This window comes from Tarenaya hassleriana, unplaced genomic scaffold, assembly GCF_000463585.1.
Source record: "Tarenaya hassleriana unplaced genomic scaffold, ASM46358v1 Cleome4, whole genome shotgun sequence".
In the NCBI taxonomy this organism is placed as follows: domain Eukaryota; kingdom Viridiplantae; phylum Streptophyta; class Magnoliopsida; order Brassicales; family Cleomaceae; genus Tarenaya; species Tarenaya hassleriana.
The window spans coordinates 2,302,363-2,328,689 of NW_010966881.1; the positions used below are offsets into that span (position 1 = coordinate 2,302,363).

At 35.5% G+C, this 26,327-nt stretch overlaps 3 protein-coding genes and 1 long non-coding RNA gene across 9 annotated transcripts in view; all 4 read right to left on the reverse strand.

The window, feature by feature from the left end:
* The window catches only part of LOC104823530, a 12,694-nt gene extending 2,999 nt beyond the window's left edge, over positions 1-9,695 (reverse strand). The window contains exons 1-7 of one of the 6 annotated variants that reach the window (XM_010555139.2): positions 9,023-9,208; positions 8,630-8,939; positions 8,263-8,334; positions 7,836-7,935; positions 7,621-7,733; positions 7,362-7,424; positions 1,786-1,867 (exon numbers count right to left, since the gene is read on the reverse strand). In XM_010555139.2, coding sequence (XP_010553441.1) covers positions 7,681-7,733; positions 7,836-7,935; positions 8,263-8,334; positions 8,630-8,809 — 405 coding nt within the window. In that variant the 5' untranslated portion in view covers positions 8,810-8,939; positions 9,023-9,208 and the 3' untranslated portion in view covers positions 1,786-1,867; positions 7,362-7,424; positions 7,621-7,680. Of the gene's footprint in view, positions 1-1,785; positions 1,868-7,213; positions 7,425-7,620; positions 7,734-7,835; positions 7,936-8,262; positions 8,335-8,629; positions 8,940-9,022; positions 9,209-9,260; positions 9,333-9,358 lie in introns of those variants that run through there. The other 5 variants (XM_019203643.1, XM_010555140.1, XM_010555141.2 and 2 more) reach the window with 5 other exon arrangements.
* A 490-nt stretch (positions 9,696-10,185) lies between these two features.
* On the reverse strand, positions 10,186-11,991 carry LOC104823529. The gene is made up of 3 exons (XR_773348.2): positions 11,836-11,991; positions 10,447-11,118; positions 10,186-10,237 (listed from the first exon to the last, which is right to left on the reverse strand). It is a non-coding gene; the product is annotated as an uncharacterized LOC104823529 (long non-coding RNA).
* A 1,755-nt stretch (positions 11,992-13,746) lies between these two features.
* On the reverse strand, positions 13,747-18,767 carry LOC104823533 (aspartic proteinase A1). Its single transcript, XM_010555147.1, has 14 exons — positions 18,684-18,767; positions 17,059-17,435; positions 16,910-16,970; positions 16,584-16,678; positions 16,382-16,494; positions 16,131-16,299; positions 15,993-16,032; positions 15,760-15,824; positions 15,185-15,298; positions 14,980-15,044; positions 14,680-14,836; positions 14,486-14,605; positions 14,247-14,335; positions 13,747-14,131 (listed from the first exon to the last, which is right to left on the reverse strand). Exons 2-14 carry the CDS (start codon positions 17,428-17,430, stop codon positions 14,035-14,037), a joined length of 1,557 nt encoding a protein of 518 aa, XP_010553449.1. The 5' UTR covers positions 17,431-17,435; positions 18,684-18,767; the 3' UTR covers positions 13,747-14,034.
* A 4,647-nt stretch (positions 18,768-23,414) lies between these two features.
* Positions 23,415-26,064, reverse strand: LOC104823534 (WRKY transcription factor 6-like). Its single transcript, XM_010555148.2, has 6 exons — positions 25,648-26,064; positions 25,430-25,540; positions 25,191-25,334; positions 24,758-25,069; positions 24,535-24,648; positions 23,415-24,208 (listed from the first exon to the last, which is right to left on the reverse strand). The coding sequence occupies exons 1-6, from the start codon at positions 25,960-25,962 to the stop codon at positions 23,621-23,623; spliced, it is 1,584 nt and encodes a 527-aa protein (XP_010553450.1). The 5' UTR covers positions 25,963-26,064; the 3' UTR covers positions 23,415-23,620.
* Positions 26,065-26,327: the final 263 nt, after the last annotated feature.

Here is a 26,327-nt window from a genome sequence, read left to right on the forward strand (position 1 = left end):
AGTCAAAATTCTAGTAGTATGCTCCACCTTCTCTAATTGACTGATGTATCGGCTCAATGTGGGATACTCGTGTATTTCAATCTTCCTTCGAAGGTACGGTCGTAGTCCTGCAATGAATTTCTGAATCTTCAATGCCTCAGTGGGAACCAAGTTTGATGATTATACGGATCGTGATAGTGGATCATGATTGGGTTTTAATTAGATTTAATTACTTGAAATGATAGATATTAAAATTTAAAATTTTATAGATGTTGGGTTTTAACCGTTTCAATGAAAGCTGAAGTTGCGAATTTAACCCGAGTCATTCACTAAGCATTGGCTTAGACGTTGTTATACAATATTTCAGGTGAAGAGTAGTATGTTTGGCAACTCGTGAACAACAACCAGAAGATAATCGAATTCCCAAACGCTTTGTTTAGTAACTGAACTTTTAAAGTATATTGTAAACGTGTGTATCTTCTTTTCTTTTCTTTTTTTAGGATTTCAACACTTTTTATGGTTTGGTATGTTTAATGTAAATTATTTTCCGTTGCGGTTGAATAAAAAAAATGTTTAAAATTTTCTACAGTTTTATATAAATAAATATTTTATTGGAATTTATCTACGGAACATAATCTGTGAATGAGACATAGAAATCGGGGTGTCACATTTTGGTATCAGAGCAGTTCTTTCCACAGAAAAGAATGTCTCTAAGATTTAAAATTTTATTTTCAAATAGAGATAAACTAATTTTCATTGTCGTCAAATACTAAAGGTATTTTATCACATACAGTGAGAATGCCTCCACGTCGTGCTCGACCTTTGATGGGAGCTGGTGGTGCACAACCTCAAGCACCCCTACCCAACGCAGGAGTGGACGAGTTGCGTCAAGAATTTCAGGAATTTCGAGACGCAATGTGGCAATTCGTGCAAGGTCATATGCCCCCACCACCGCCACCACCAGATGGTTATCCAGACGAAGGCATACAACTTCCACCTAGAGTTCAAATGCCAGTAATACCTGAAGATTACCTGCCAATCATTAGAGAACTTCGAGCCATGCATACTCCATGGTTCGAAGGATCCTTGATCCCAGAGGTTGCCGAGGAATGGTTAGTGCGAATCTCTCGGGACTTTGAGTACGTGCGTTGCCCTCTACAACATCGTGCAGAGATTGCGAGCCATCATCTGTCTGGACAAGCTCGTCACTGGTGGGAAGGAGTGATAAGGGAGAAGCCCACCGGACATCGTTTTTCATGGGAGGAATTCAAAGCCGAATTCGAACAGAAGTATTATCGAAGGCAAGACCAACATCATCGACTTGCTGAGTTCATCCAACTTCAGCAAGGAAACATGACAATCCGAGAGTATGAAGCAGAATTCACACGGTTGTTGACCTATGGTGCAAACTTGGTTCCCACTGAGGCATTGAAGATTCAGAAATTCATTGCAGGACTACGACCGTACCTTCGAAGGAAGATTGAAATACACGAGTATCCCACATTGAGCCGATACATCAGTCAATTAGAGAAGGTGGAGCGAGGCGAGAAGGAGGAGAAGGAAGAAGTCAGGGTTCGAGAACGTAGTCCTACCCGACGTTTTCCAGCTGTCAGGCCACCTGCTAGGACTGGTCAGATTAACCCTAATCGGGATAAGGGGAAGACACTGGTTTCTCAAACGCCACCACCACCAAAGAAGCCATGTGACCAATGTGGACGATTTCATTTTGGACAATGTGGCGTACCACTCACCTGTTACCGATGCGGTAAACTAGGTCATTTTGCCATGAACTGTAGAGAGGTCATCGTTGGGCAGCCGGGTAACAAGCCTATTCGTCCTCCGCCGACGAATAATTCAAGAGTCGCACCTCGTGTTTATGCAATTACCGCTGAAACAGAAGCACCGACATATGAGTACACCAACGACCAAGAGGCTAAGCAAGAAGCAGGAGAAGCAGCTGCAATTACAGGTATACTCATTATACATGGCGTTGCATGTTATACTTTATTTGACACTGGAGCAACCCATAGCTTCTTGAGTTTGGAAAAAATAGAAGAAATGAGGCCCGAAAAGATTGTCTCTATATCTAGCATTATAGTACGCACACCTGCGGGAGAAATTCTTCCTATACAAGGGGTTTTACGCACTACACATATTATTATATGTGGAAGAAATGTAGCTGCGGATTTTATTATTATCCCCCTCCAAGGATACGATGCAATATTAGGAATGGATTGGTTGATAACATATCAAGCTCGGATTGACTGTCGTCAACGAACTATTCGGTTCAATGACAACCAGGGAGAATTCGAGTTTGTTGGAGAAATGTTACAATCAAAGTATCCTATTATATCTGCATTAAAAGCTGGAAGAATGATAAAAAAAGGAAATGAGGCATTTTTGGTGGTCGTTACGGGAACAGAGGAAAACGAGACCAAGTTGGAAAACACACCAGTGGTTCGAGAATTTAAGGACGTTTTTCCCGAAGAATTACCAGGATTGCCACCAGAACGAGAAATGGATTTCTCTATCGACATCCTACCAGGAACAGAACCAATATCTAAAACTCCATACCGGATGGCTCCGACCGAAATGGCTGAGCTGAAGAAACAACTAAATGAATTGATGGAGAAAGGTTTTATCAGACCAAGCATATCACCTTGGGGAGCTCCTGTACTCTTTGTTAAGAAGAAAGATGGTACCATGCGACTATGCATTGATTACAGGGGACTCAATCAAGTAACTATCAAGAATCGGTATCCTTTACCGAGGATTGATGAATTACTTGACCAACTTCAAGGAGCGAAGTGGTTTTCAAAGATTGACTTACGGTCAGGATATCATCAGATCCGGGTCAAGTCAAATGATATACAGAAAACAGCATTTCGAACTCGGTATGGACATTTTGAGTTCATAGTTATGCCTTTTGGACTCACAAATGCTCCAGCTGTCTTCATGCAGTTAATGAATCGAGTATTCATGGATTATCTCGATGAGTTTGTCATTATCTTCATTGATGATATACTCATATACTCGTCTGACCAGAAGACACACGAAGAACATCTACGAAAAATACTGTGGCGATTGAGAGAGAATAAGTTATACGCCAAGTTTAGTAAATGCAGCTTTTGGCTACATGAGATTGGATTCCTAGGCCATGTGGTTTCGGCACAAGGGATTCAAGTTGATCCATCCAAGATTGAGGCAGTTATGGATTGGAAAACACCGACAACGGCAACAGAAATTCGAAGTTTTCTGGGATTAGCAGGTTACTACCGTCGATTTGTTGAAGGATTTGCCAAGCTGGCAAAACCAATGACTAAGTTGACGGGGAAGAATGTGCGCTTTGACTGGAATGCAGATTGTGAGAATAGTTTCTTAGAACTTAAGAAACGTCTAACTTCTGCACCAATTCTAGCGTTACCAAGGTCGGGGATACTATACGAGGTGTACACTGATGCATCTAAGCAAGGATTGGGTTGTGTATTAATGCAAGAAGGACATGTCATAGCATATGCCTCTAGGCAGTTAAAGACGCACGAGGAAAATTACCCAACACATGATATGGAACTTGCAGCTGTAGTACATGCGTTGAAAATTTGGAGATCATATTTGTATGGCGAAAGGGTTAGGATCAATACTGACCATAAGAGCTTAACATATGTGATCTCCCAAAAAGACTTGAACTTACGACAACGCAGATGGTTGGAACTCATAGCGGATTATGACCTAGAAATTTCCTACCATCCAGGAAAAGCCAATGTAGTCGCTGACGCACTAAGTCGAAAGAAGATTTTATCGGCTATACGGGTCATATCAACATCACGGAGGAATATGTGTGAGCTATCAGCTATGCTTGGACACTTGTCGCTGGAAGAAAACAATCACACTCTAAGCTTAAGAGAGAAAGTAATCTTAGAGCAACGTACTGATCTAGAACTGATGAAGTGCATCGAGGAGATGGACAAGTACAATGAGAAAGGTTATCGATTAGATGATGAAAATGCATTGAGACTCCATAACCGATTGTGTGTACCTGATAACAAAGAATTAAGACAAAACATCTTGCGAGAAGCTCATCAGTCAAAGTTGGCTATTCATCCAGGAGCTAGCAAGATGTACCAAGGATTACGATTATGGTACACATGGCCGGGGATCAAAAGAGATGTTGCGGAATTTGTGGCACGATGTTTGACGTGTCAACAAGTGAAGGCCGAACGACAAATGCCAGGAGGTAAATTACAACCACTAGAAATTCCAGAATGGAAATGGGATTCAATTGCCATGGACTTTGTAGTGGGTCTACCAATGACGCCGACAAAGAAAAATGCTATTTGGGTAATCGTGGACCGATTAACCAAATCAGCTCATTTCATACCAATACGACAAGAATATCCTGTTGATAAACTTGCTCAAATTTACGTGGATGAAATTATTCGACTACATGGTGTGCCAACTGAAATTATCTCTGACCGTGATCCACGTTTTACTTCAAGATTATGGAATGCTATTCAGAAAGCATTAGGGACAAAACTAAAAATGAGTACAGCGTATCATCCACAGACAGATGGACAGTCGGAACGGACTATTCAAACCCTCGAGGACATGTTGAGAGCATGTATTTTGGATTGGGGAGTTCCATGGGATAAATACTTAACGTTGTGTGAATTTTCATACAATAATAGTCATCACGCCAGTATTGGAATGCCACCCTACGAAGCACTATATGGGAGACCCTGTAAAACCCCGATATGTTGGACTGAGATTGGGGAAAGACGAGTGTTTGGGTCCGAAATAGTGGAGAAAACTACGGAAGTTATACGAAACATCAAAGCTAATTTGAAAGTGGCCCAAGACCGACAAAAATCTTATGCAGATCGACGGAGACGAGATTTTACAATGGAAGTGGGAGACCAAGCATTCCTTCGTGTACAGGCAATGCGAGGACATGCAAGGTTTGGACAATCTGGAAAACTTAAGCCACGTTACATTGGGCCATACCCGGTTACTGCAAAAATAGGAGCTGTGGCATATCGTTTGAGACTACCACCAGAACTGGGCAATATCCACGATGTATTCCATATATCAATGTTAAGAAAGTACGTTGTAGATCCTTCTCATATGCTACAACCACAAGAACTAGAATTCACCAGCGGTACGCGATTCCGGGATGAACCACTGCAGATCATCGATCGTAGGATCAAGAAGTTACGGAATAAGGAAATACCGCTCGTCAAAGTCCTATGGCGTAGTCAAGGGATTTCAGATATGACATGGGAACCTGAGACTGATATGTTTAACAATTATCCCTACCTCTTTAACCAAATGTTGTAATGACTAAATTATGAATTCGAGGACGAATTCAATTTATGGGAGGTGTGTTGTAATAATAATGGACTTAAGTGCCCAATTTGTTTTAAAATAATAATAATAAAAAAAAAAACACACAGCAAAATTAAATAAAAAAAAATACCCACAAGAATAACAAAAACAAAACAAAATTATGGGCTAATACCCACAACAAAAAAATATATATGGGCTAATGCCCACAACAAAAAAATAAATAAATGGGCAAATACCCATAGAAAATAGAAAAACAACAACCTAAAAATTTCTATAAAAGGAAGACATTACATACACACATAAAAAAAAACAAGAGAGAGAGATTAAAAAAAATAAGAAGAGAGATTTAAAAAAAAAAAGAGAGAGAGATTAAAAAAAAAAAATAAGAAGAGATATTTTTTAAAAAAAAAAAAAAGAGAGAGAGAAAATATATTAAAAAAAAAAGAGATTATTGCAAATTAAAGACGGTAAATCGATCAATTCTGGAGGACGCCCCATTTGAAAAAGAAAAATTCGGTGAGTGATTTGTGTTAAATTTTTTAAATTTACTATCATTGTTTTGGGTGGAAATAATATTTGGGATATTTTTTTTTTTTTTTTAAATGAAGTATGTTAAAAATTAAATCTTGCAATAATTGTAATTTTGTAAAATAATGTCTAAAAATAAAATAAAATGGAAATAAACAAATAAATAAATAATTCAAAAAAATATATATATAAATTAAAGATAAAGAGAAAATATTGATATAACCTGAAAGTTCAAATTAAAAAGGATAAAATTGTGTGGTGTTAATAATATATCGATTTAGTTCAGTTATTACGATTTAGAACGTATATAAGTTGAGATATGTTTGTGATTGAGATACCCAATGATTTGCGTAGTCAGTACCGATTGACTATATGAAGTCAGTACTGCTGCGTCAATGAGGAAATACGGTTCTTTGATAACCGCGCCAACGACCCCACTGATCCTGGGGCGGGGAATAGGCATTAAAACCTGAGATTCGGGATTGAGTGATTCTCCCGAGGAGGTGGTACGGTGATACTCTGAAAGACTCGAGCTCAAGTCTGATGAGTGTTTCCGCGGCGGATGGTCGGCGAGGGAGAGTTTCAGTGATTGGCTCTGCCCGACAGTCGATGGCGTCAGGGATTGACGTCTGGAGTGGATAAGGTTGTGTAATTCCGGTTCCGAGATATGTGATATCGGTTACCGATGGGGAGTTATGAAGATCACATTTAATCCTCACATGTAATTTGCTTGGATTGATCAATATGTGCAATGCACATAAAGATGATTTGACGGGATTATCCTATAACATGATTATACGGATCGTGATAGTGGATCATGATTGGGTTTTAATTAGATTTAATTACTTGAAATGATAGATATTAAAATTTAAAATTTTATAGATGTTGGGTTTTAACCGTTTCAATGAAAGCTGAAGTTGCGAATTTAACCCGAGTCATTCACTAAGCATTGGCTTAGACGTTGTTATACAATATTTCAGGTGAAGAGTAGTATGTTTGGCAACTCGTGAACAACAACCAGAAGATAATCGAATTCCCAAACGCTTTGTTTAGTAACTGAACTTTTAAAGTATATTGTAAACGTGTGTATCTTCTTTTCTTTTCTTTTTTTAGGATTTCAACACTTTTTATGGTTTGGTATGTTTAATGTAAATTATTTTCCGTTGCGGTTGAATAAAAAAAATGTTTAAAATTTTCTACAGTTTTATATAAATAAATATTTTATTGGAATTTATCTACGGAACATAATCTGTGAATGAGACATAGAAATCGGGGTGTCACATATAATTATGATGATGTGTACATGATTTGGAAATTATATATTTAACAAATCAACATTTTTGTTTGAGTTGACAGACGCAGAGAGATTTTGACAAATTTTTAAAAAGTTCAGGATTTTATCGGTTAATGGTAAACAATATAAGGTTTTTTCGATGATTTGGAAAAAATATAGAGTTTTTTTTTTACGATTTCTCCTATTTATTATAAAAAAACAATCCAACATAACATACCTTCTCGATTTGAGTGCCGAAAAGTGCTATCAAGGGATTCTTCTAAGAAGTTTGTAGGTTTCCCTGCACAAATTATGGATGAGAAACAGAAGATGGTCTTCCTATACATACCAAAATGGTAATTTTTAAAAAAAAAATTTATTTATGCAGGTTCCGGTAAGAAGCAGTTTGTTTAACTCCCAATCCGTACGCGAAAAGTAACACGAGATGAAGCCCAGTGCTGACCAACGCTGATTTGCAAAGTAAATAGATCAAATACCTGTAAAATTCTTACAGCATCTTGTGTTAGGTCAGCATGGCCAGATTTTGCAGGTTTCTTCTACATACCGCCATCTGAACCAAAGGGTCCAAACATTCTTTCAGCATTAACATCTGCCAAAAAAACAAAATTGAAAAAAAGAAGGGTAAAATCAATTCCTGAAGATGCCAGCACAAACATTTCTGAGATAAAAAGAAATGAAACATAACAGGCACCTTCGCCACACAATTTGCCACTTTCGTTGTACCCCCCGGTAAACATATAAGAAGAATAGAATCTAAATTGTTCAGCCAACACATAGTGCAAAAGCAGCAGCTGGAAGAAGCCAGACAATGCCCCCATTCATGGTAAAAGAACAAATGGAATTGTGTAAGCGAAAAATCAAGGCTCAAACATGATTGAGATCAATAAAAATCAACAATGGGAAGTTGATATGTAATCTGATATTTGTGAAACGATGAATTCCATAGGATATTGAGATGCCAAATGGGATAATATTTAATGTTTCGAAAACACGTTGTCATATATACAATAAAAGCCATATATACAAGGAAAGGAATCAAAATCATCAAACTGAATTTTTTCTTCTGAATAAAACATTGTGAGCATCTATATTTATTATAAAAAAACAATTCGACATACCTTCCCGATTTGAGCTCCGAAAAGTGCTATCAAGAGATTTCTTCGAAGATGCAAATCATCTTGTAGGTTTCCCTGCACAAATTAACCATCAGAAACAGAAGATGGTGCTCCTAAACATAAAAAATAAGTAATATTTTATATTAAAAAAATCATTTATGCATTTCTGGTAAGAATCAGTTTGTTTAATTTGCAACCAATAAGTGAAAAGTAACTTTTTTTTGTCAAAATGTTCCATTCATTCAAAGTAACTTGAGATGAAGTCCAAGGCTGACCTGAAACAAAATTTTCATCTGCATATAACGGTGGACCAATTTAACGTTCAAGAGAGAACAAAACCATAGAAGAGGAAAAGGAAGCTGATAAGAACCTTCTCAGATTCTGAAACACCTTCCACCACTGTGCCTGCTGCCTCAACTCCCAAGGCTGCAACTCGGGAAACCGGTTTCTTATTTCGTCTTGTTGAGCTCCTGCTCCCTTTAGCCACCATTTTCCAAGGAAGACTAGCATTGATGGTCCTCGTAAGCTCTACACCGTCAGTGCTCATCATGCTTCCTCCAAAGAATGCAATACCACCCAAGAAATATCAAATACAGCACGAGACTTGGATTTGTTGGCACTCCTAGCACACTTGACACCGAGGTTTAGGATGTCCGCATACTTCCTTTAAATGTCCTCCCCTGAAAACAATAAACTTGGGTAAGCAGACCAGCCAAAGAACCGAAACATAATGCAAGTTCACACATAAAGAGATAGTGCCTACTTTTTCTATAAGAAATATAGCATCTTCTGATCAGGATGATATTCTAAACATACTGACTGAATTCCATATTGCAGTAACCGGCCTCCGAAAATCCGATGAAGCGAAAAAGCAACAGACAAACATGGGTGCGTATGCGACTTAGACCAAAGGTTTATAAAGCATTTTCTCGCACTAACAGCACAAAAAATCAGAATCGTCTCAATTTTGAGCCGTTAAAAATATACTCCAAAGGACTAACCGCACACTTGTCCATGTAACTCTGTTACTCCCAGCAGAAACATTTCTGAGATGATAAGGAATAAAATTCACAAGGAAAACGTAAAACATAACAAGCACCTTCGCCACACAATTTGCCACTTTTTGTGGTGCCCCGGTCAGCATATAAGTAGAATAGAATCGAAGTTGTTCAGCCATTACATAGTGCAAAAGCAGCAGCTGATAGCCATTCACTCATTCAGGGTAAAAGAATCAAAGGAAATGTGTTTATGCAGAAAAGTAGCAGCTGATAGCCCTTCCCGATTTGAGTGCACAAAAGTGCCACCAAGAGATTTATTCTAAGATGCAAACTATCTTGTAGGTTTCCCTGCACAAATTATGCATGAAAAATCGTTTATGTTTTAAACAAAATCGTTTATGCAGGTTTGGTAAGAAGCAGTTAGTTTAACACCCAATCACATGATCGAGTGGTACAATGAGATCAACACATGCCCACAAATGGAAGTTGTAATGTAATCGAACATATTTCAAACGATGAACTCCATAGAATACTTAAACGTCCAATTCCGTAAGATTTTATGTTTCGCAAACCAAGTAGCACCTTGCTTTTTATCTAGGAATAAATAACAGAATGCAATTTTGTTCTCATCTAAAACAGAATCAGGAGGCTAATGTTCAACTACGGATATCAAAATTGCAACAAACCAGTCAAATGCTCTAAATAGACCTAAGATCCAACAACTGTCTAACATTATGAGAAAACATCACTCTAAACCGCGGTTTGTCATATCTCATACAAAGACTTCTTCAATAAACACATAGTCACATATATATATACATACAAGGAAAGGTATCAAAATCATCAAACTATTTTTTTTCTTCCAAATGAGACCCTTGTGTATGAAAATGAGAACATCTATATTTATTATAAGAAACAATTAAACAAACCTTCCCGATTTGAGTTCCGAAAAATGCTATCAAGAGATCTTGTAGGCCTCCCTGCACAAATTATCCATCAGAAACAGAACATGGTGCTCCTAAACACAAAAAAGAGGTAATAATTATATTAAAAAAATCAATTCTGCATTTCTGGAAAGAATCAATTTGTTTAACTCGCAACCCATAAATGAAAAGTAACTTGAGATGAAGTCCAAGGCCAACCAACGCTCATTCAAAGTAAATAGATCAAACAACTGTAAAATTCTTACAGCGTCTTGTGTTAGGCCAGCGTGGCCATATTTTGCAAGTTTCTTCTACTCACCGCCATTTGAACCAAAGGGTCCAAACATTCTTTCAACATTAAGACAATGCCCTCACTCATGGAAAAAGAACAAATGGAATTGTGTCAGTGAAAAATCAAGGCTCAAACATGATTGAGTGGTCGGTACAGTGAGATCAATGAAGTCAACAATGGGAAGATGACATACAATCTGATATATGTGAAACGATGAACTCCATAACATATCGAGATGCTCAATGGGATAATATTTTACGTTTCGAAATCATGTTGTCACTAGAACCAGAAACAGAAATCTAATGGTAAAAACTATGGATATCAAAATTGTACTCAAACTGTCAAATGCACTAAATAGACCTAAAGATCCAACTACTGTCCAACATTATGAGAAAAACAACTCAAAACAGTGGTTTAGTGATATCTTATATCACATACAAAGACTTATTCAATAACCACCTATATATACAAAGAACGGTATCAAAATCATCAAACTAATCTTTTTCTTTCAATAAGAGACCCTTGTCTATGAAAATGATAACATCTATATTTATTATAAAAAACAATTCAACATACCTTCGATTTGGGTTCCGAAAAGTGCTATCAAGAGATTTCTTCTAAGATGCAAATCATCTTGTAGGTTTCCCTGCACAAATTATCCATCAGAAACAGAACATGGTGCTCCTAAACACACAAAAGTGGCAAATTTTATAAAAAAAATAAATAAATTTATGCATTTCTGGTAAGAATCAGTTTGTTTAACTCGCAAACCCTTAAGCGAAAAGTAGCACCTTGCTTTTTATCTAGGAAGAAATAATAGAAAAGAATGAAATTTCATTGTCATCTGAACGAGAACCAGAAAAGTAATCTGTAGCTATGGATATCATTATTCTACCCAACCTGTCAAATGCACTAAATAAACGCAAGATCAAACAACTATCCAACATTATGAGAAAAATAACTCAAAACAATGATTTTGTCAGATCCCATACTTCTTCAATAACCATCTATACATACAAGGAAAGGTATCAAAGTCATCAGATCAGACTGATTTTTCCCTTTCTGAATGAGACCCCTCTCTCTGAAAAAGAGAACATTTCTATTTATTATAAAAAAAAAACAATTCAACATAACTTTCTGCCTTGAGAGCCTACAAGTGCTATCATCTTATAGATTTCCCAGCACAAATTATCGATAAGAAACAGAACATGGTGCTCCTAAATGTATAAAAGTGGCAAATTTTTTTTAACAAAATCATTTATGCAGTTTCTGGTATGTTTTAAATCACCGACCCAGTTCATCAAGTAGCATGTTACTCTAAACATTTATCCTCGTTTGGAAAAAGGAAAACAAAAGAACATACCAAGATGATACCGCAAAAACCACCATGAAATGAAATCTCTACTATAATAGAAATTATAGAATATCCAAAAAGCCAGCTTTTAGTTGCAAGAAAATCCCAAGAAAGCACCATTTTTTTTGAAATTTCAATCCTAGTATATCCTGGGAAACTAAAGCAAAAAAGACAAGGGTGACCGGGATGAAGTGGCAATTTAAAACCAAACCCACATGAAAAATAGGAGAATCGAGCGCTAAATCCACGAACGAACATAGCGTTACAGAACCCAGAAGCCCTAGAGAAGAAGTCAAGGATTATAAAAAAGGAAACGGCAAAGTATCATATCCTGAGAACTTACCATGGAAGTCCAAGGAAACATGCAAAACGAAGCAGAAATGCTAATTTCGAAACCAAACAAGGTGAAAACAACTACAACGGGTTACTTCACGAGTCTTGGCTTTTTCCGAAGATAGCTTGGAAACGATGTCTTGAGCATCACGTAGCCACGAGCTTTTAGGGCAAAATCGCCTTCGGAGAAGAGAGAGAAATGAGAGCGTGGAGGATGAATGGGGTTTTATGACCGTTAAATTGCACGTAAGACCTTTTATTTTAAACGCAATTACAATTTCGCCCTGTATTCATAATTTTATATGACCGTTGGCCACTCGGCTCCCCTTGCATTTCATTTGAATTTCGCACTGTATTTTTATATGACCGTTTTCCACCCGTTGTTATGTTCAAACCCAACTCCTTTGGATTCAAAATCAAATTTTAAGATTTTCATTCCAAAATCTTGATACATCTACATGTTATCATCATTGAACCTCTACCAGCTCACCACGTGTCATGGAACACGTGTCACCTATGCATGGCAGCAACCTAACTTATATTTATGCTCCTACCCAACTTCTCAAATCTCTCTCTTTTCGACCCCTCAACTCTTACGTTACGTTGTTCCAGGGAAAATTCTGTTTCCATGTGCAGTGGGATCATAATAACCAATGGGGAGAAGTTTGGGAACAATTTTCAAAGAGAGAAAAAATGAAGATTGGTGGGTACCGAAAGGCAAAAAAAAAAAAAAAAAAAACAAAGGGATGAATTCAGAAAGAAAAAAACCCTAATTTTTAAATTTTAAAAAAAAACATATACTTTTCATTAATTATTTTAAATCATTAAATAAATTTTTTAATTAAAAAACATTTTTCAAATTTATATTATTTAAAATGACATGGCAGTAAAACTTTAGAAAACAAAAAAAAAATTAAATCAATCATTAACACGTACACTATATGTGTGTATATATATGTATGTATATTATAATTTTTTTAATTATTTTATTATTTTTATTAATTAATATTATTAAATATTACATGGTTGGTGATGTCATTTGACTAAAATAAAATTGTAGAACTTCTAGATAAATATATAAACTTTTCTAAAATTTTATATAAATACGTATACATCCTTTAATTAAATTCCAATGACTAATATTAAATTATTTCATACTTGAAAAAATGTTTCACGAGTTGTTAGGTATAGAAAATTAAAAAAACTAAAAAATCTTCTAGTCGTTGATAATATTGTAAAATATTTAGAATAAAATGTTTTGTACTTGAAATAAAAATTCAGAGTTTATTAACACCTTTTTTTTACAAGTTATTAACACCTTTTTTCAACTAAAACATCAAATTTTGATATAAAATCTTAATAAAATCTAATAAATTTCAAGTGGTTAATAACAGTGATTAAAACACTATTTTTTTCGAAATTGAAATGACCGTTTATTAAATTTCTTTAAAAAAAAAAGAAAGATGCTATAAAAACCCTCAAATTTAAAAATAATAATAATAATTTACGTATATACATGAACACAAAAAAAAATATCGAAATAAAAAGTTGTCCCAAAATATCACAGAAATAACTAAAAGACTCCCAAATCAAACGTTGAATTCATAACATTGACACATGATTAATGGAATCAAACACCGAAAACAGCCACGTCACCAAAGGGGTCTATATACAGAAATAGATGAAGATGTTTGGTCTCCTAAAAAAAGAACAACAAACCATCAACTTCTTAGATTATTATTTTAACAAACGCAGAGAGAGAGAGAGTCGTTGAAATTTAGACTGTGGAAACACGTTTACAGACACGGACAGAGAGAGAACCATATCCAGACAACAGAAGAGAGAAACCTCAGTTGTTGTTTCATCCTCCTCTGTCTAAGCAGCAGCAGCAGCTGCTTCTGCGAAGCCAACACGCTCATTGCCAAAGTCGAACACTGTGTGGTATTTACCCATGAACACGTCTCCCAGTATCCTGTTTTTCACCACCACCACCACCACCACATTTTCATCCCCTCACCCGTTTTTTATGTGTATATATATGTATATATATATTGGCCACAGAAAAAGAGAGAGAGAGAGAGATTTACCAGAGAGGTCCACGAGGTGGTGGGACGTCGAGAGCTATAAAGCCACTGATGCACTGAGCCACTGGCCCCTCTCCCATCTTCAGTATATACTGTTACGTTATATCAAAGGCCACACCAAGATTAGATGGAACACAGCCAGTCACTTGGCATCATTACACAACCCACAGTCACGTAATAACAGCATCCAAAAGATCGTCATAAAATCCTGCTCAACATGAAATTCTCAAATCATTACGTACCTCCTCTGGTGCAAGGTCAAAGACTTTTCCTCCGATGGTGAGGGAAACGGTAGGCATTGTCGACAGTTGTGCGCAGTCAACTGCTGACTCTCCCATTGGGCTTGGCATTCTCTCACACAGCTGTTACGTACATCCGATTATTAGTATAATTCTTCCATGTTTGTGTGTAGAATGGATTTTTTAAAGGCTGTTACCTCGTTGATGTAGTTCAATATGCGATCTTGAGTCATGTTCTGCCTCAACTGGTTCTGGATCCAGACAACTGCCATCTCACATGCAGAGCATGCCGCATCTCCGAGGGCACCAGATGGTTTGGCGTTTTCCCTATCCACCACGGACTCGATGTCCATACTATACCCAAAAGGATTTAGCACCAAAAAATAAAGAAGACAAGAGTTTAGTAGATAAATAGTACAACAGCGGGGAGGAGGAAACAAAAACCAAAAAAAAAAAAGAGAAAGAAAATGAAGATGTTGAATCTTTGAAAACTTTACCTCACACCATGAGCGCCATCAAAGGTGCACAGACCAATCTGAGAGCAGATCTTCTTCGGTTGTGTCTGCAACCAGTGACGAAAAAAGTCGAGTAAACTTTATTGCGCATAACACGTGTGGTTAGAACAGGACAAACGACTGTCACCGGTTTTATAAACTAAGTGCCTCGCCAATAACGATGCAGCAGATTAAGATTATCCTTTACCTCAGCCAAAAGTAAATCCAGAATAGTTTGCCCATACTGCTCCACAACAGCCTTGCATTGCTGGCTAACAACTCCAGATGCTCCAATAGCTTTGTTTATCATGGCAATCACTGTCTATAGAACCCAAATAAAACCCGAGTCTAATAAGCAAAGATATTATGTCATCAACCGAAAGAAAACAAGAACCCGAAGGAATGTCTACTATGTCTCAATTTGTTCTCCATCCAATCACATTTGAACCTATAAGATACAAAATTCTACGAGCCACGAATCTGATTTACTGAAGATTCTAGGATAAGAGACTCAGAATGGCACAAATTCAAAGAACATATTATAGATCTATAGATCAACACTGCAGGAACCAAAACGAACGCATAGCATGTTCTAATACCATTAATCCCAATTGGAACCCAAAACAGATCAGCAAATGTTGACTACCAATATATTTTCTCATATCAGAGAATCAACGAGAAGAAGTCGGGCAGGCTAAATGCGACACCCGATCAATGCCATTCTATAAGATATGTACAAACTAAAGACCTCATCAAAGCTGTGATTCTAGGATTCTTGCTTACCGTTGGACCTGCAAGCAGAGAAGTTCCAGAATCTGCTATCGCTGAACAACCACTTTCACAGTATCCTATACAACAGAAAATCAAATGTTAAGACTAATAATTACTAGAAAAAGTTGTAAAAAAGTTTGCTTTTGAATTGTGATGGAACAGAAAACGCCTTCACGTTTCACTTCCGCTCTATTCTATTGAAAACAACTCTATGTATTAGAAAGATAAAAGGATAATGCACATACCAGTGGGTTCACCACCAATGAGAACATCACCCATGTCAAACTATAAAAAACATATATATAGTTTCAATGGGAACGTGGCTGTAAAAACATATACAAAAATTTATAATGAAACAGGACAAGAAATGATGCACGACCAACCTGCCAGTAACCTTTTTGTGTTACAGGAACAAACGTATGTTCTCCCTTGAAATGATTTGGATCAACACCTCCAAACACAAGTTCACCACCTTCTTCGTCCTCAGGATTACGGTTCAGCCAAAATGAGAAGATGGGCTCCTTGATAAGTCCTTGGTTGATCATGTTATACCTGTATGACAGAAACTTCTTTCAGGAAATCGACGGCATAGGAAAGTGGCAAGCTGAAACCAAATGCAATAGAGTCCGCATACCAAACAGGAGTGGCATTCCCAACAGAGATCTCTTGGAATCCAAGACCAAGGATACCGTCAAATTTAGCTACCAAGAATGTTATACTGGGTTCCCTGGTAGCCTCAATAAACTCCTAAAGAAATCAGCAAGGAGAAAGAGAAAAGTATGTCAAATCAGGTTGGGAGATAAACATATAAGCTGCATAGAATGGATAATATATACCTGACCCTGGACAACCAGATCACCAACGGTGACGGCATCATAACTAAAGAAACCAGAGATTGCTCCGGTGCCGTAATGAATTGAGGCAGACTTTCCTGTATCAAACATGAATGGAATGACATTTTCCAGAACTTGAATCAAAAGTGATATTGCAGTTTTTAACAATGTTGATTGCAGGAGAGCCGGCAAATATCAACCTGATAGGCAAGTAACATATTTAACTGTACCACCCCCATTTTCAGAACGAAAAAACGCTGATAAAAGCAATTACACCAAATCCTGGAATAAACTAATTCAAGAAACAACAAGAACAAGAGAGACCAAACCATTTTTCTTGTATGTGGTTGAACGAGATGACTTATACTTGTTGTGGAAGAAGCATGCAACCTGGATAATGAAAAGAACAGGTTAGCTTTGCTCCAAAAACATGTCTCCAACACACTATGCAATTGTAAGAACGAAGGCTAATGCTTACCGATAAATAACACTTTGAGGATGGAATCCAAAGGTTAGAGCTTCCTGTGTCAAAAATCACAGTGAACTTCTGTGGTGGAGTACCGATACCGATCTCACCATAGTACTGAGCGTCCAAGTAGTTCTTCAGTGCAACAACATCAGTATCTCCAGAATCTCCTAGATTGTTGTGAAAACGGAACTCTTTCAGAGAAGCTCTCAAAGCCTCTTCTTGCTTGGAACCAAGCCGTGAAGCCAGTCGGTTATTGGGATCCAACTTCAATTTTTTCAGCCCAATTCTGAATGTACCATCGCTGCGCTCGGAGGAGGCACAACAAGACAACAGGAAAGATAGCAAGACAGTGACAACAACCGTTCTACAGTATACATCCATTTGACCTATTTGTTGCAATCAAGCATCAAAAGACCAAAGGAAAAAATTAGATCCATGCGATTAACAAGCCTAAGCAAGTCACGAAATGAAAAAATCCATAAGACAACTGTTCTTCAACTTGAATTACTAGTACCATGGTAAACCCTAAACGAGTCTAAGCAAGTCAGTAACAACAACAACAATAATGCCTTAATCCCAAGTTTATTTGTGGGATCGGCCGCATAATTTTGCTTTCAAACATTTCGGTTTTGGGTAAAGTCCTCCGAAATTTGTAAACAGTAACAAAAATAAAAGGAAAATTTTACATCAGCCTATAAATGATAAATAAAGCACTTGCTAACATCACTTAATAAAAAGGAAGCCAATACAACACGCATAAATAATCGTCCCTCTTACTGGGTCCTCCTTCAACCCCAAGAAATGAATAAAGTAAAACCCTCTGACTTAGCAAAATGATAAAGACCTTGAAAACGATTATTCTTTGGTTTGAAGTTACTTCGAACATTTCATTCTGATCTGACGATAGCAGGCTAAGCGAGAAACAAAGTATACAACTTTTCCTCAATCAATGAAAAGACATTTCACCTGAGCAATTGAGCATAAATCGCAGAAAAGCATATACAGTATACAGAGATTTATCAAACCAAAACTTTCCTTCTCGTCTCCCGAATTTCATTCACAACACAAATTTTATCATAGATGAACACGACGAACCGAATGATGAAATGAAAAAAGCATATATTTGATGGTTCACCGACGTAAATAACCTGATTAAAAATAAAACCCAAAAGTGTACAAACCATATCAAAAGGAAAGAAGAAGAAAAAGCGAGGATTTTGCAATCTATCAGAAGTAGAAAAGAATCCCAATCCCAGTGACATCGCCACGAAAATCGCATGCAAATGAAGAAGTTCTACGATAGCATGAATAAGTACAAAAATAAAAAGCGAAAAAAAAAATAAAACGGAGCGATCGATCGAGAGAAGAAGAAAAACCTCAAAAACCTCGAATTGAACGAATGACGACCCGAAACGAAACAGAAAAAAAAAACAGGATTAAACCACGATCACGACCAAACAACTACGAAATCATTATCAAATTTACGTTTACAGAATCACGGGATTCGATCGAATCGGAAAAGAAGAATCCATACCGAGAAGTGAAAGAAAATGATCGGACCAAAAAATATGTGAACTCCTAGCTTCAAATGATAAAGAGGTGAGAGAGAGTCGAGAGATTTGACGAGAACTCACCGAAGAAAGCACGAGAATCTCAGAGACGATGATGGAGAAGAGGAGAGTTGAAGAAAAGGAATTGAAGCAAAGGACAGTTACATATATTAAGCGAATCCAAAAGATGACTGTGACAGAGAATGTGCTAACTTCACCGGGCTGTTGCCACGACTTTTACAGCGGGGCCCACTCATTGGGTTATCCAAAAATTAGGGGACTTTCTTTCTATTATTATTTACCATGATTAAATCTCAGCCGTTGGATTTGTTGACACAATGCATTTCTGCCGTTGATATTTTGGATAATGTTAAATCAATTTCGGGAAAAAGGATATTGAGGTGAAGAATTAGATGCTTTCGAGTGTAGGGTAAATTGCCTGCTCTTTCTGGTCATAGACGTTGATCTGGAGGATACTTTAAATTAAAACTTGGATGGTTTTGATTTTTGTTAGTAAAATCATAAAATATATATTTCGTAGATGCCGTCAGTTAAATAAAATAAAAAAACTCTGACTCAAATAATTTTCTTAAATAGTTTGAATGTGTTAGATTTTAAAATATAATATTTATTCGATATTATTTGTTTCATTAGATTCAATTTTTTAATAAAAAAATATTTATTGTTTAAAAAATAATTCTATTTTTTTGTTATTTTATATTTAATTTGATTATTAATATAATTTGAGAAAAAAATTATGTCCATCAATGTTTATATCATCCTATTATTAAGTTTAATTTTTTTTATTTAATATAACAAAAAAAAAGAAATGCACATTCCTAAAGGGTATCTGAAGAAACTACATTGGGAAATTATGAAAATTAAAATTCTGAATTTATTTATTGATTTTATCTTATTCCGAATGTTTGTATTATAATTTTTAATAGAGAATAAATTAAGCCGGGATATCTATAGCGAGAGAGTTGTTTGTCTCTGTCAACATGTGCTTTGCCTCTTTCCGGACAACAATGGGATAGAATGTTCAATGTTGACCCCAGCAAGCAAATTATATCTCCAGGTTTTAATTATGAACAAGAAAAGGATAAATTCTACAATAAAATATTAATGATTTATGTAGTATCTGTGTATTTCCACGTATTCATCTGTATTATGAATTTTTATTTAATTTTGCGACCATGAAAAAGTATGAATATCACATGTCTCATATCAAAATGTGTGACAAACTCTTCAACGTAAGCTGAATTAATCATTAAGACAGGGGATTTGGATCAATATAATGGGCCTTGAGTTAAAGTTTTATTTTATGGGAATGGGCTTTTGGAAAATAGTAATGGGCTAATGGAACAACTCAAATGGGCCTTTAGTAAACTTATTGGCCCAATAAAAGGAAACAAGTCTAATAGGCCATCGGAAACTATAATGACTAATAATGACCACGGGAAAAAAAAAGGGCATCTTGTTGGGAGAATACCTCTTTTTTTTTTATATATTTAAAAAACCCATATTTTTATTTTTAAAATAATTTTTTAATTAGATTCCTATTTTTAAGGAAAGTAGAATTTTAGATTTGCTATTTTTCTGAATTTTAGATTTGAAAATCACGAAAACTATCACTAATCAATAGTTCACTAATCAATAGTTCAATTCCAGTACTTCTAATGTGCCTGCAAAAAAGGCTTTTGGTGTTACAGTACATAATTATTTGGGATAGTATTCGAACCTTTCTAAATTGCATAACTATATTATATATCTCTAAACACCAAAACTAGCGTTTGAAACGCAGTCATCGCGATTGGAGAAGACTTGACGATGCAAAAAGGGAATTAATGGAGCTACATAAAAACTCGTTAGACCAAACGATTAAATAAATAAATAAATAACAACACAAATCCGGTATATAGTTCGAATATGTTTGTTTTCAATCGAAATCGTCGCCCTAAATAAAAATTGCATTGCATATTTACACGTAAATTCATCATGTTTTATCATTTTAACTGTCTACATAAAAATTGCATATAAGATGTGGGTATATTAGATTCGACTATAATATAATCCACAGTTGTTGAACTGATACTGTACATGACAATATTTAATCATTTAATCATGCGTTATTTTAAAGTTGAAGATTCATTGAGAAGATTATAACTTGATCATTTCCTGCATTCAAATTGCAATTCTTATCACATTAATTTATTGAATACAAAGAAAATTGAATTTACATAATTGCTGTAAACATATAATTCATAAAAACGACACATATTATAAATACAACAAAGTCGCCCTACAAAACTAAATAAATAAACATTGTCTGTAAGTGTTACGGTTTGGTTGGATTTGAGATTCCAAGATGCTCTTTATCAAACAATATTTTCTTACATTAGAAATTTAGGAAATATAAATACCGTATATATAATGAGACCTTGTTTCCATCAACAATTATTTTTTAAAAAAAGTTGATGAAATCATTTTTAATTTTAAAATATAAAAAAAAAGTGAGCAGGAGGCAATGGCTCCACTCTTTAATTTCCGCCAATGGAAATACCAACTTTGTCGTCACTGTCAATGAAAAAGGAATCTAGAAAAAATATAATATTGGAATACTAATAAAATCATAAAAAAAAAATAAACGATAGTATTATATTAGTTTAGACATATTAATTTCCATTATTTTTTATCAATTAATTTAAAAAAAATGGGTTAGTGTACCAAATATGTCATATCTTTGGAAATCTATACTTTTTTGTTATTTTTTTCAAACTATATCTTTATATAAATTTTTGACAAAAATATTCTTATTTATTGTCTAATTTCAATATTGTCATTTAACATCTCGAAAAACATATAGCATGTATATTTTTTTTTTGGAAACTGTATTATCCGGGAGAACTGTTGTTTCATCCGGAACAATTGTTTTTCATCCGGGACAACCTATTTTTTTCGGGAGAACTGTTTTTTATTCGGAAAAACTTTTTTTTATCCGAGAGAACTATTTTTCGTTCGAGAGAACTGTTTTTCCGAGAGAGATTGTTTTTGTGTGGGAGAACTGTTTTTTTGTTGAGAGAACTTGTTTTCATCCGGTAACTCTTCAAAACGAAGTTGTTTCATCTGAGAGAACTTATTTTCGTCCGAAAAATTTTTCAGAATGAACTTTTATCGTCCGAAAATGCATATTTCGGTCTGAAATCTCTTCGAAGAAAAAAAACATGTTTTGTAAAATTTTAAAGTAGGAAAAGGTATTCTTTGTATTAATTAAAAAAGTATAGTCTTCAAATTTCGAAAGTTTTCTGGTAGCTTTTTCAAAAACAACGAGGTTTTTTAGCATAGTTTCTTAATTGTCCCTTAATTTAAATAAATAAGAACAAAAACACATAGCCCTTGGCAATGTTGCTATTAAATTAGATCTCACTTGCATTCTTTCTCTAAATTTCTCTATCTACCACAACAATAACCATTATGGATAATCCAATTGAATAGCATTGGAGTAGTCTTGTGTTTGCTTAAATATAAAATTAAGAAAAAAATAGCGCTAATTTTCTATATATCTTCTATAGAATTAAACTAATATTCCCAATGTATTATTAGTATTTTCATTATTAATTTTTTAAGATTACATTGATAATATCTCATAATAATCTTGACATATAAAATAATGCCATATGCAAAACAAATTACACCCCATTTCAGCATTTTTTTTTTAAACTCTAATATATTAAATGACTGAGAGAAGGGAAGCATCTCGGATCGAGAGCAAATAATACAAAGGAGTGAGAAATTAAAAAAAAAAAGGCATATGATTGGGGAATCATGATTCATGACATCACGTCAAACTGGATTTGCACGGAAAGTCAACAACGTACCTTCACTTACTTTCCAAGCCTTGAAGATATATTATTATTCTATCCAAATAAAATAATATAATCCCACAAAATAATTTGTTTCTTCTTTTTTTTTCCAATTTTTATCATATAAAACAATTTTCGTGAAAATATTTTAATTATGTATTCAAATAGGCGAGAAATTATGAATATTTCAAATAATTACTAATTTTTATATAAAATTTGCGCTATAATTTAGATTAATTTGTTTTATATACGTGATTTGTAAATTATATTAAAATGTGGATTTTAACTGAATATCTATGTATAGAAAATTATTTCAAATTTATTACAAAATATTCGGTAAATCTCAGTAATATATGATAATGATAGAAATTTTAGATAGATGAAAATTTGTTAGCCCAAAATTGACTAATATTCTCAAATTTTATTGTTTGAGATTATCGCATATCTTTGCAATATACACTATATTTATTTTTAGCATTATGGGAGAAATTATTTTTAATAAAGGTATTCCAAATCTATTCATTTCGTATATTCAATTTAAACGATATAATATAATCTAATAGTCACAATGTATTGCAAAAAAAATATATATCTAATTCATTTCTTCCTATCAATTTTCTTTATTCTTCTTGGAAACTAATTTGACCCATATATATTTTCAATTAATTCTCCAACTATATTATTTTTATTTCGACCTTTCTTTTGTATGGATTTCCGGTCATTCATTCAACACGTAGTTCTAGGAAGTTGAGATATTTAGGTGCCTTTAATGGGCAGTAATTACGTGTCGACTTCTCATAGCCGTATTTATTGACCCCGGCAATTATTTTTGCGCATCATTTACATACGTATATTTTGATTTTTATAATATCATAGTCTCTATCTGTTACTTTGTAATTATTAAAATAATACCCTCAACGGTAATTCACAAGATTATCCAAAACTTGGGAAATGAAAGATGAACGGTATTTACTTGTTTTTTTAATTAAACATTTCAAAATAAGAACCAATGAGACCGTCCATGTTTCCTTCAAATAGCTATCCAATGCAAAAGTAAGAAAAATAAATAAATAAATTATAAATGTCGATCTAAACTTAAAAATATTGAAAAATGCTTTAAAACATTTTTTAAAAATAATCCGTTATTTTTTTTTCCTCCTATTGAATTTTGGGGTTCCCTTCGCCATCTTGATGACTAGATCCATTGATCATAGACGAAATCATGGTGGCTAGAGCCGCTGTGAAATTCGGATCTTTGGTGAGTGCGTTCACCGTATCGACCAAAGCATACGACGGAGGAGCGATCTGACAACCGTCAAAATTGCCGGAAAACTGAACTCCAGAGAACTTGGATTGGTTATACAGAGTCCGTCCTACGACCTGAGGCAGCAAATTTGGGGGCAAATTCATCATTTGCTGCGGCGGTGACCGAACCAAAGGGTGGTTCCCGGGGCCCGATGGAGGCGGGGGCGCGTGAGTGAGGTCTAATGTCACAGTGGGGAATGGAGCCGAGGCAGAGATAGTGGCTATGCTTGCGGTGGAGGAGGAGGAAGGTAAGATGGCTCGGGCTAGCAAATTGGCGGGATTCATGAGGCCTTCGTGGCTAGACGTCGAGCCCGAGAGCAACATTGTCGCGGCAGCCGTGGTGGTTGAGGCCATTGCCACCGCGGCTGGTGGCAATGGGTGGTTGTGGTTGCCCTCGTATGTTGTTATCAATATTGATTTGTCCTCCGCACATCTTTGGACCTATCCAAAACACATGTTTTTTGGGGATTTTAGAATTGACATACTACTAATACAAAATATATGAATTTTCATGCAATTTCCCCATACATAAATGTTTTTTTTTATAATTTTTATTAATACATAAATTTTTAAAAATTATACTGGAAAAAAGGTTCATTTATTTATTGAAAGTTTTTGATAAAATTTATTTTTTGGAATTTTTTATTTTTTGTAATTTCTTAATGGCATCCATAATTTACAAATTTTCACCATCAATACCCAATTGTATCCATATAGTTGAACTTTTTGATCGGATCACTGAATCGTAAGGAGAGAAGAAAACTTACTTGTTTACGAACGGGACAACCCGTGGCCATCGTGCAACGGTAATAAGCCCGAGGACATGGATTTCCTTTCGCCATCTTCTGGCCGTACTTTCGCCATTGACATCCGTCGCTTATCTGCGGAGTGGATAGATAATTAAAAAAAAAAACATATATCTGTTATAATATATATATCGAGACGAAACCAATTGAAAAAGTCTTCTAACTATAAAGAAATGGACTTTACCATTGGAGCTTCTGACCGAGCACGAACAGAGACACGAGCTTTTCTCATCATGGCCTCACCGGATTGATCTATTTGAGGGTTATTGTTAACCTTCTGAAGCTTATTCGGCGAGTTCCACAAGCTTCTCGATTCGGTTTCTGGGCTTTCTTCTTGTGCAAGTCTCTTCTCTCCCCTTGGATCGTTGTCCCTTTCAAGCTCAACATTGTTTTCCGGTGACCTACGTCTCTCCTCCAACATAGAATTCGATTCATCGTCCGCCCTCGAAGGGCCTGCACCGATGCACTGACTCTCCCATGGCTTTCCATCTATCACCTAATGAATCAGAGTTTAGCAAGATTAAAAGACGTGTTCTTATATAATTAAAATCATATGAATTTAATCTATATCATATTAATTACTTATTGCGTTATGATTCAGGATTAGTATTGATTACCTTGTTTGGAATATTCCGCTGCCGTTGCATTAGTGCAAGTTGCGTATGCAATGAATTGTAATTCTTGGTCACTTCATCAAGCATTTCCTTGAGCTTTCGATTCTCAGAGTTCATTCTCTGCAGCTGAACTTGCAACTCGGCCACCTAAAAGACCCAAAAAGAAAATTCGATTTGATATATAGGATTAAAATTTGAATTTAATTAACTGATTAGAATAGTGATGATTAATTGGAAATTACATCGTTTTTGGCTCTCCTCTCTTCTTCTGTATCCGAAAACATTCCGTCATCGACCACCGACTGATCACTCCCGGTGTTGTTATTAGCCGTCGTTAGGAGATTCAATCCAGTCTATTTCCAGAAAACAAAGAAAAAAAAAATACAAATCCATTACATAAAATGACAAAAAAAAAATTCAAGAACTCACGGTATGGTATAAATCTCCGATTCATACTCACATTTACATCGGTACGATAATCTTTATCCTCTTCTTTGACTCGTAAACAATCGTCTTCGCCACAGCGTAAAACCCTAGATTTATGGTCGGAGAAAAAATCCACTTCGCCAGGAACCTTCCGGTCGTTGTCGCCGGAGGAAGAGTTAAGTTCGTATTCCCGATCCCGAAAGCCGGAGATACTCACCGGAAACCTAAACATCTCCGTCTTCTGATCAGCGTCAGCTACCGGAGAATCGGTGAATTTCCCGTGACTGTTAGAGCTTATGAGATCCGGAGTCGACGAATCGAGCGTGAGACCTCCCCATCCTCGGTCCATGAAATCGAAATTCTGAATCTGAATCTGAATTTGAAATTCGAAGAAGAAGGAGAGGAGTTTTTAGAGAGAGAAACTCCGAGTCCGTGAAGTCATTTACCAGAACATTAAGCTCTCGTATAAAAAGGGTTTAGATGATTCTTTCTACCCTTTGGGATATTTTTTAAATAAACCATTTATGTGAATATTACGTCAGATGGCACGTCAGCTTCCGGGTTTACCCACTCGATAACCCGTTTTCTATTTGTTTTCTTTCCTTTTGGGAAATGCTAACTCTATTTCTTTTTGTAAACAGCTGTACTGTTTCTTCATAAAAAAAATAATATATTTATTTATATATGTACATATAGTAAAATGTATAATCACTT

What these genes read in the sequence shown, in the direction of transcription:
- LOC104823533 (XM_010555147.1), bottom strand. Translation starts at nt 17,430, where the DNA reads ATGGATGTATACTGTAGAACGGTTGTTGTCACTGTCTTGCTATCTTTC. An exon ending in ATCTGGTTGTCCAGGGTCAG is followed by an intron (nt 16,495 to 16,583) that starts GTATATATTATC and finishes TGATTTCTTTAG; the next exon opens with GAGTTTATTGAGGCTACCAG. An exon ending in TATTGAACTACATCAACGAG is followed by an intron (nt 14,606 to 14,679) that starts GTAACAGCCTTT and finishes TGTACGTAACAG; the next exon opens with CTGTGTGAGAGAATGCCAAG.
- LOC104823534 (XM_010555148.2), bottom strand. Translation starts at nt 25,962, where the DNA reads ATGGACCGAGGATGGGGAGGTCTCACGCTCGATTCGTCGACTCCGGAT. An exon ending in AGAGGAGAGCCAAAAACGAT is followed by an intron (nt 25,335 to 25,429) that starts GTAATTTCCAAT and finishes TGGGTCTTTTAG; the next exon opens with GTGGCCGAGTTGCAAGTTCA. An exon ending in CTCGGTCAGAAGCTCCAATG is followed by an intron (nt 24,649 to 24,757) that starts GTAAAGTCCATT and finishes TCCACTCCGCAG; the next exon opens with ATAAGCGACGGATGTCAATG.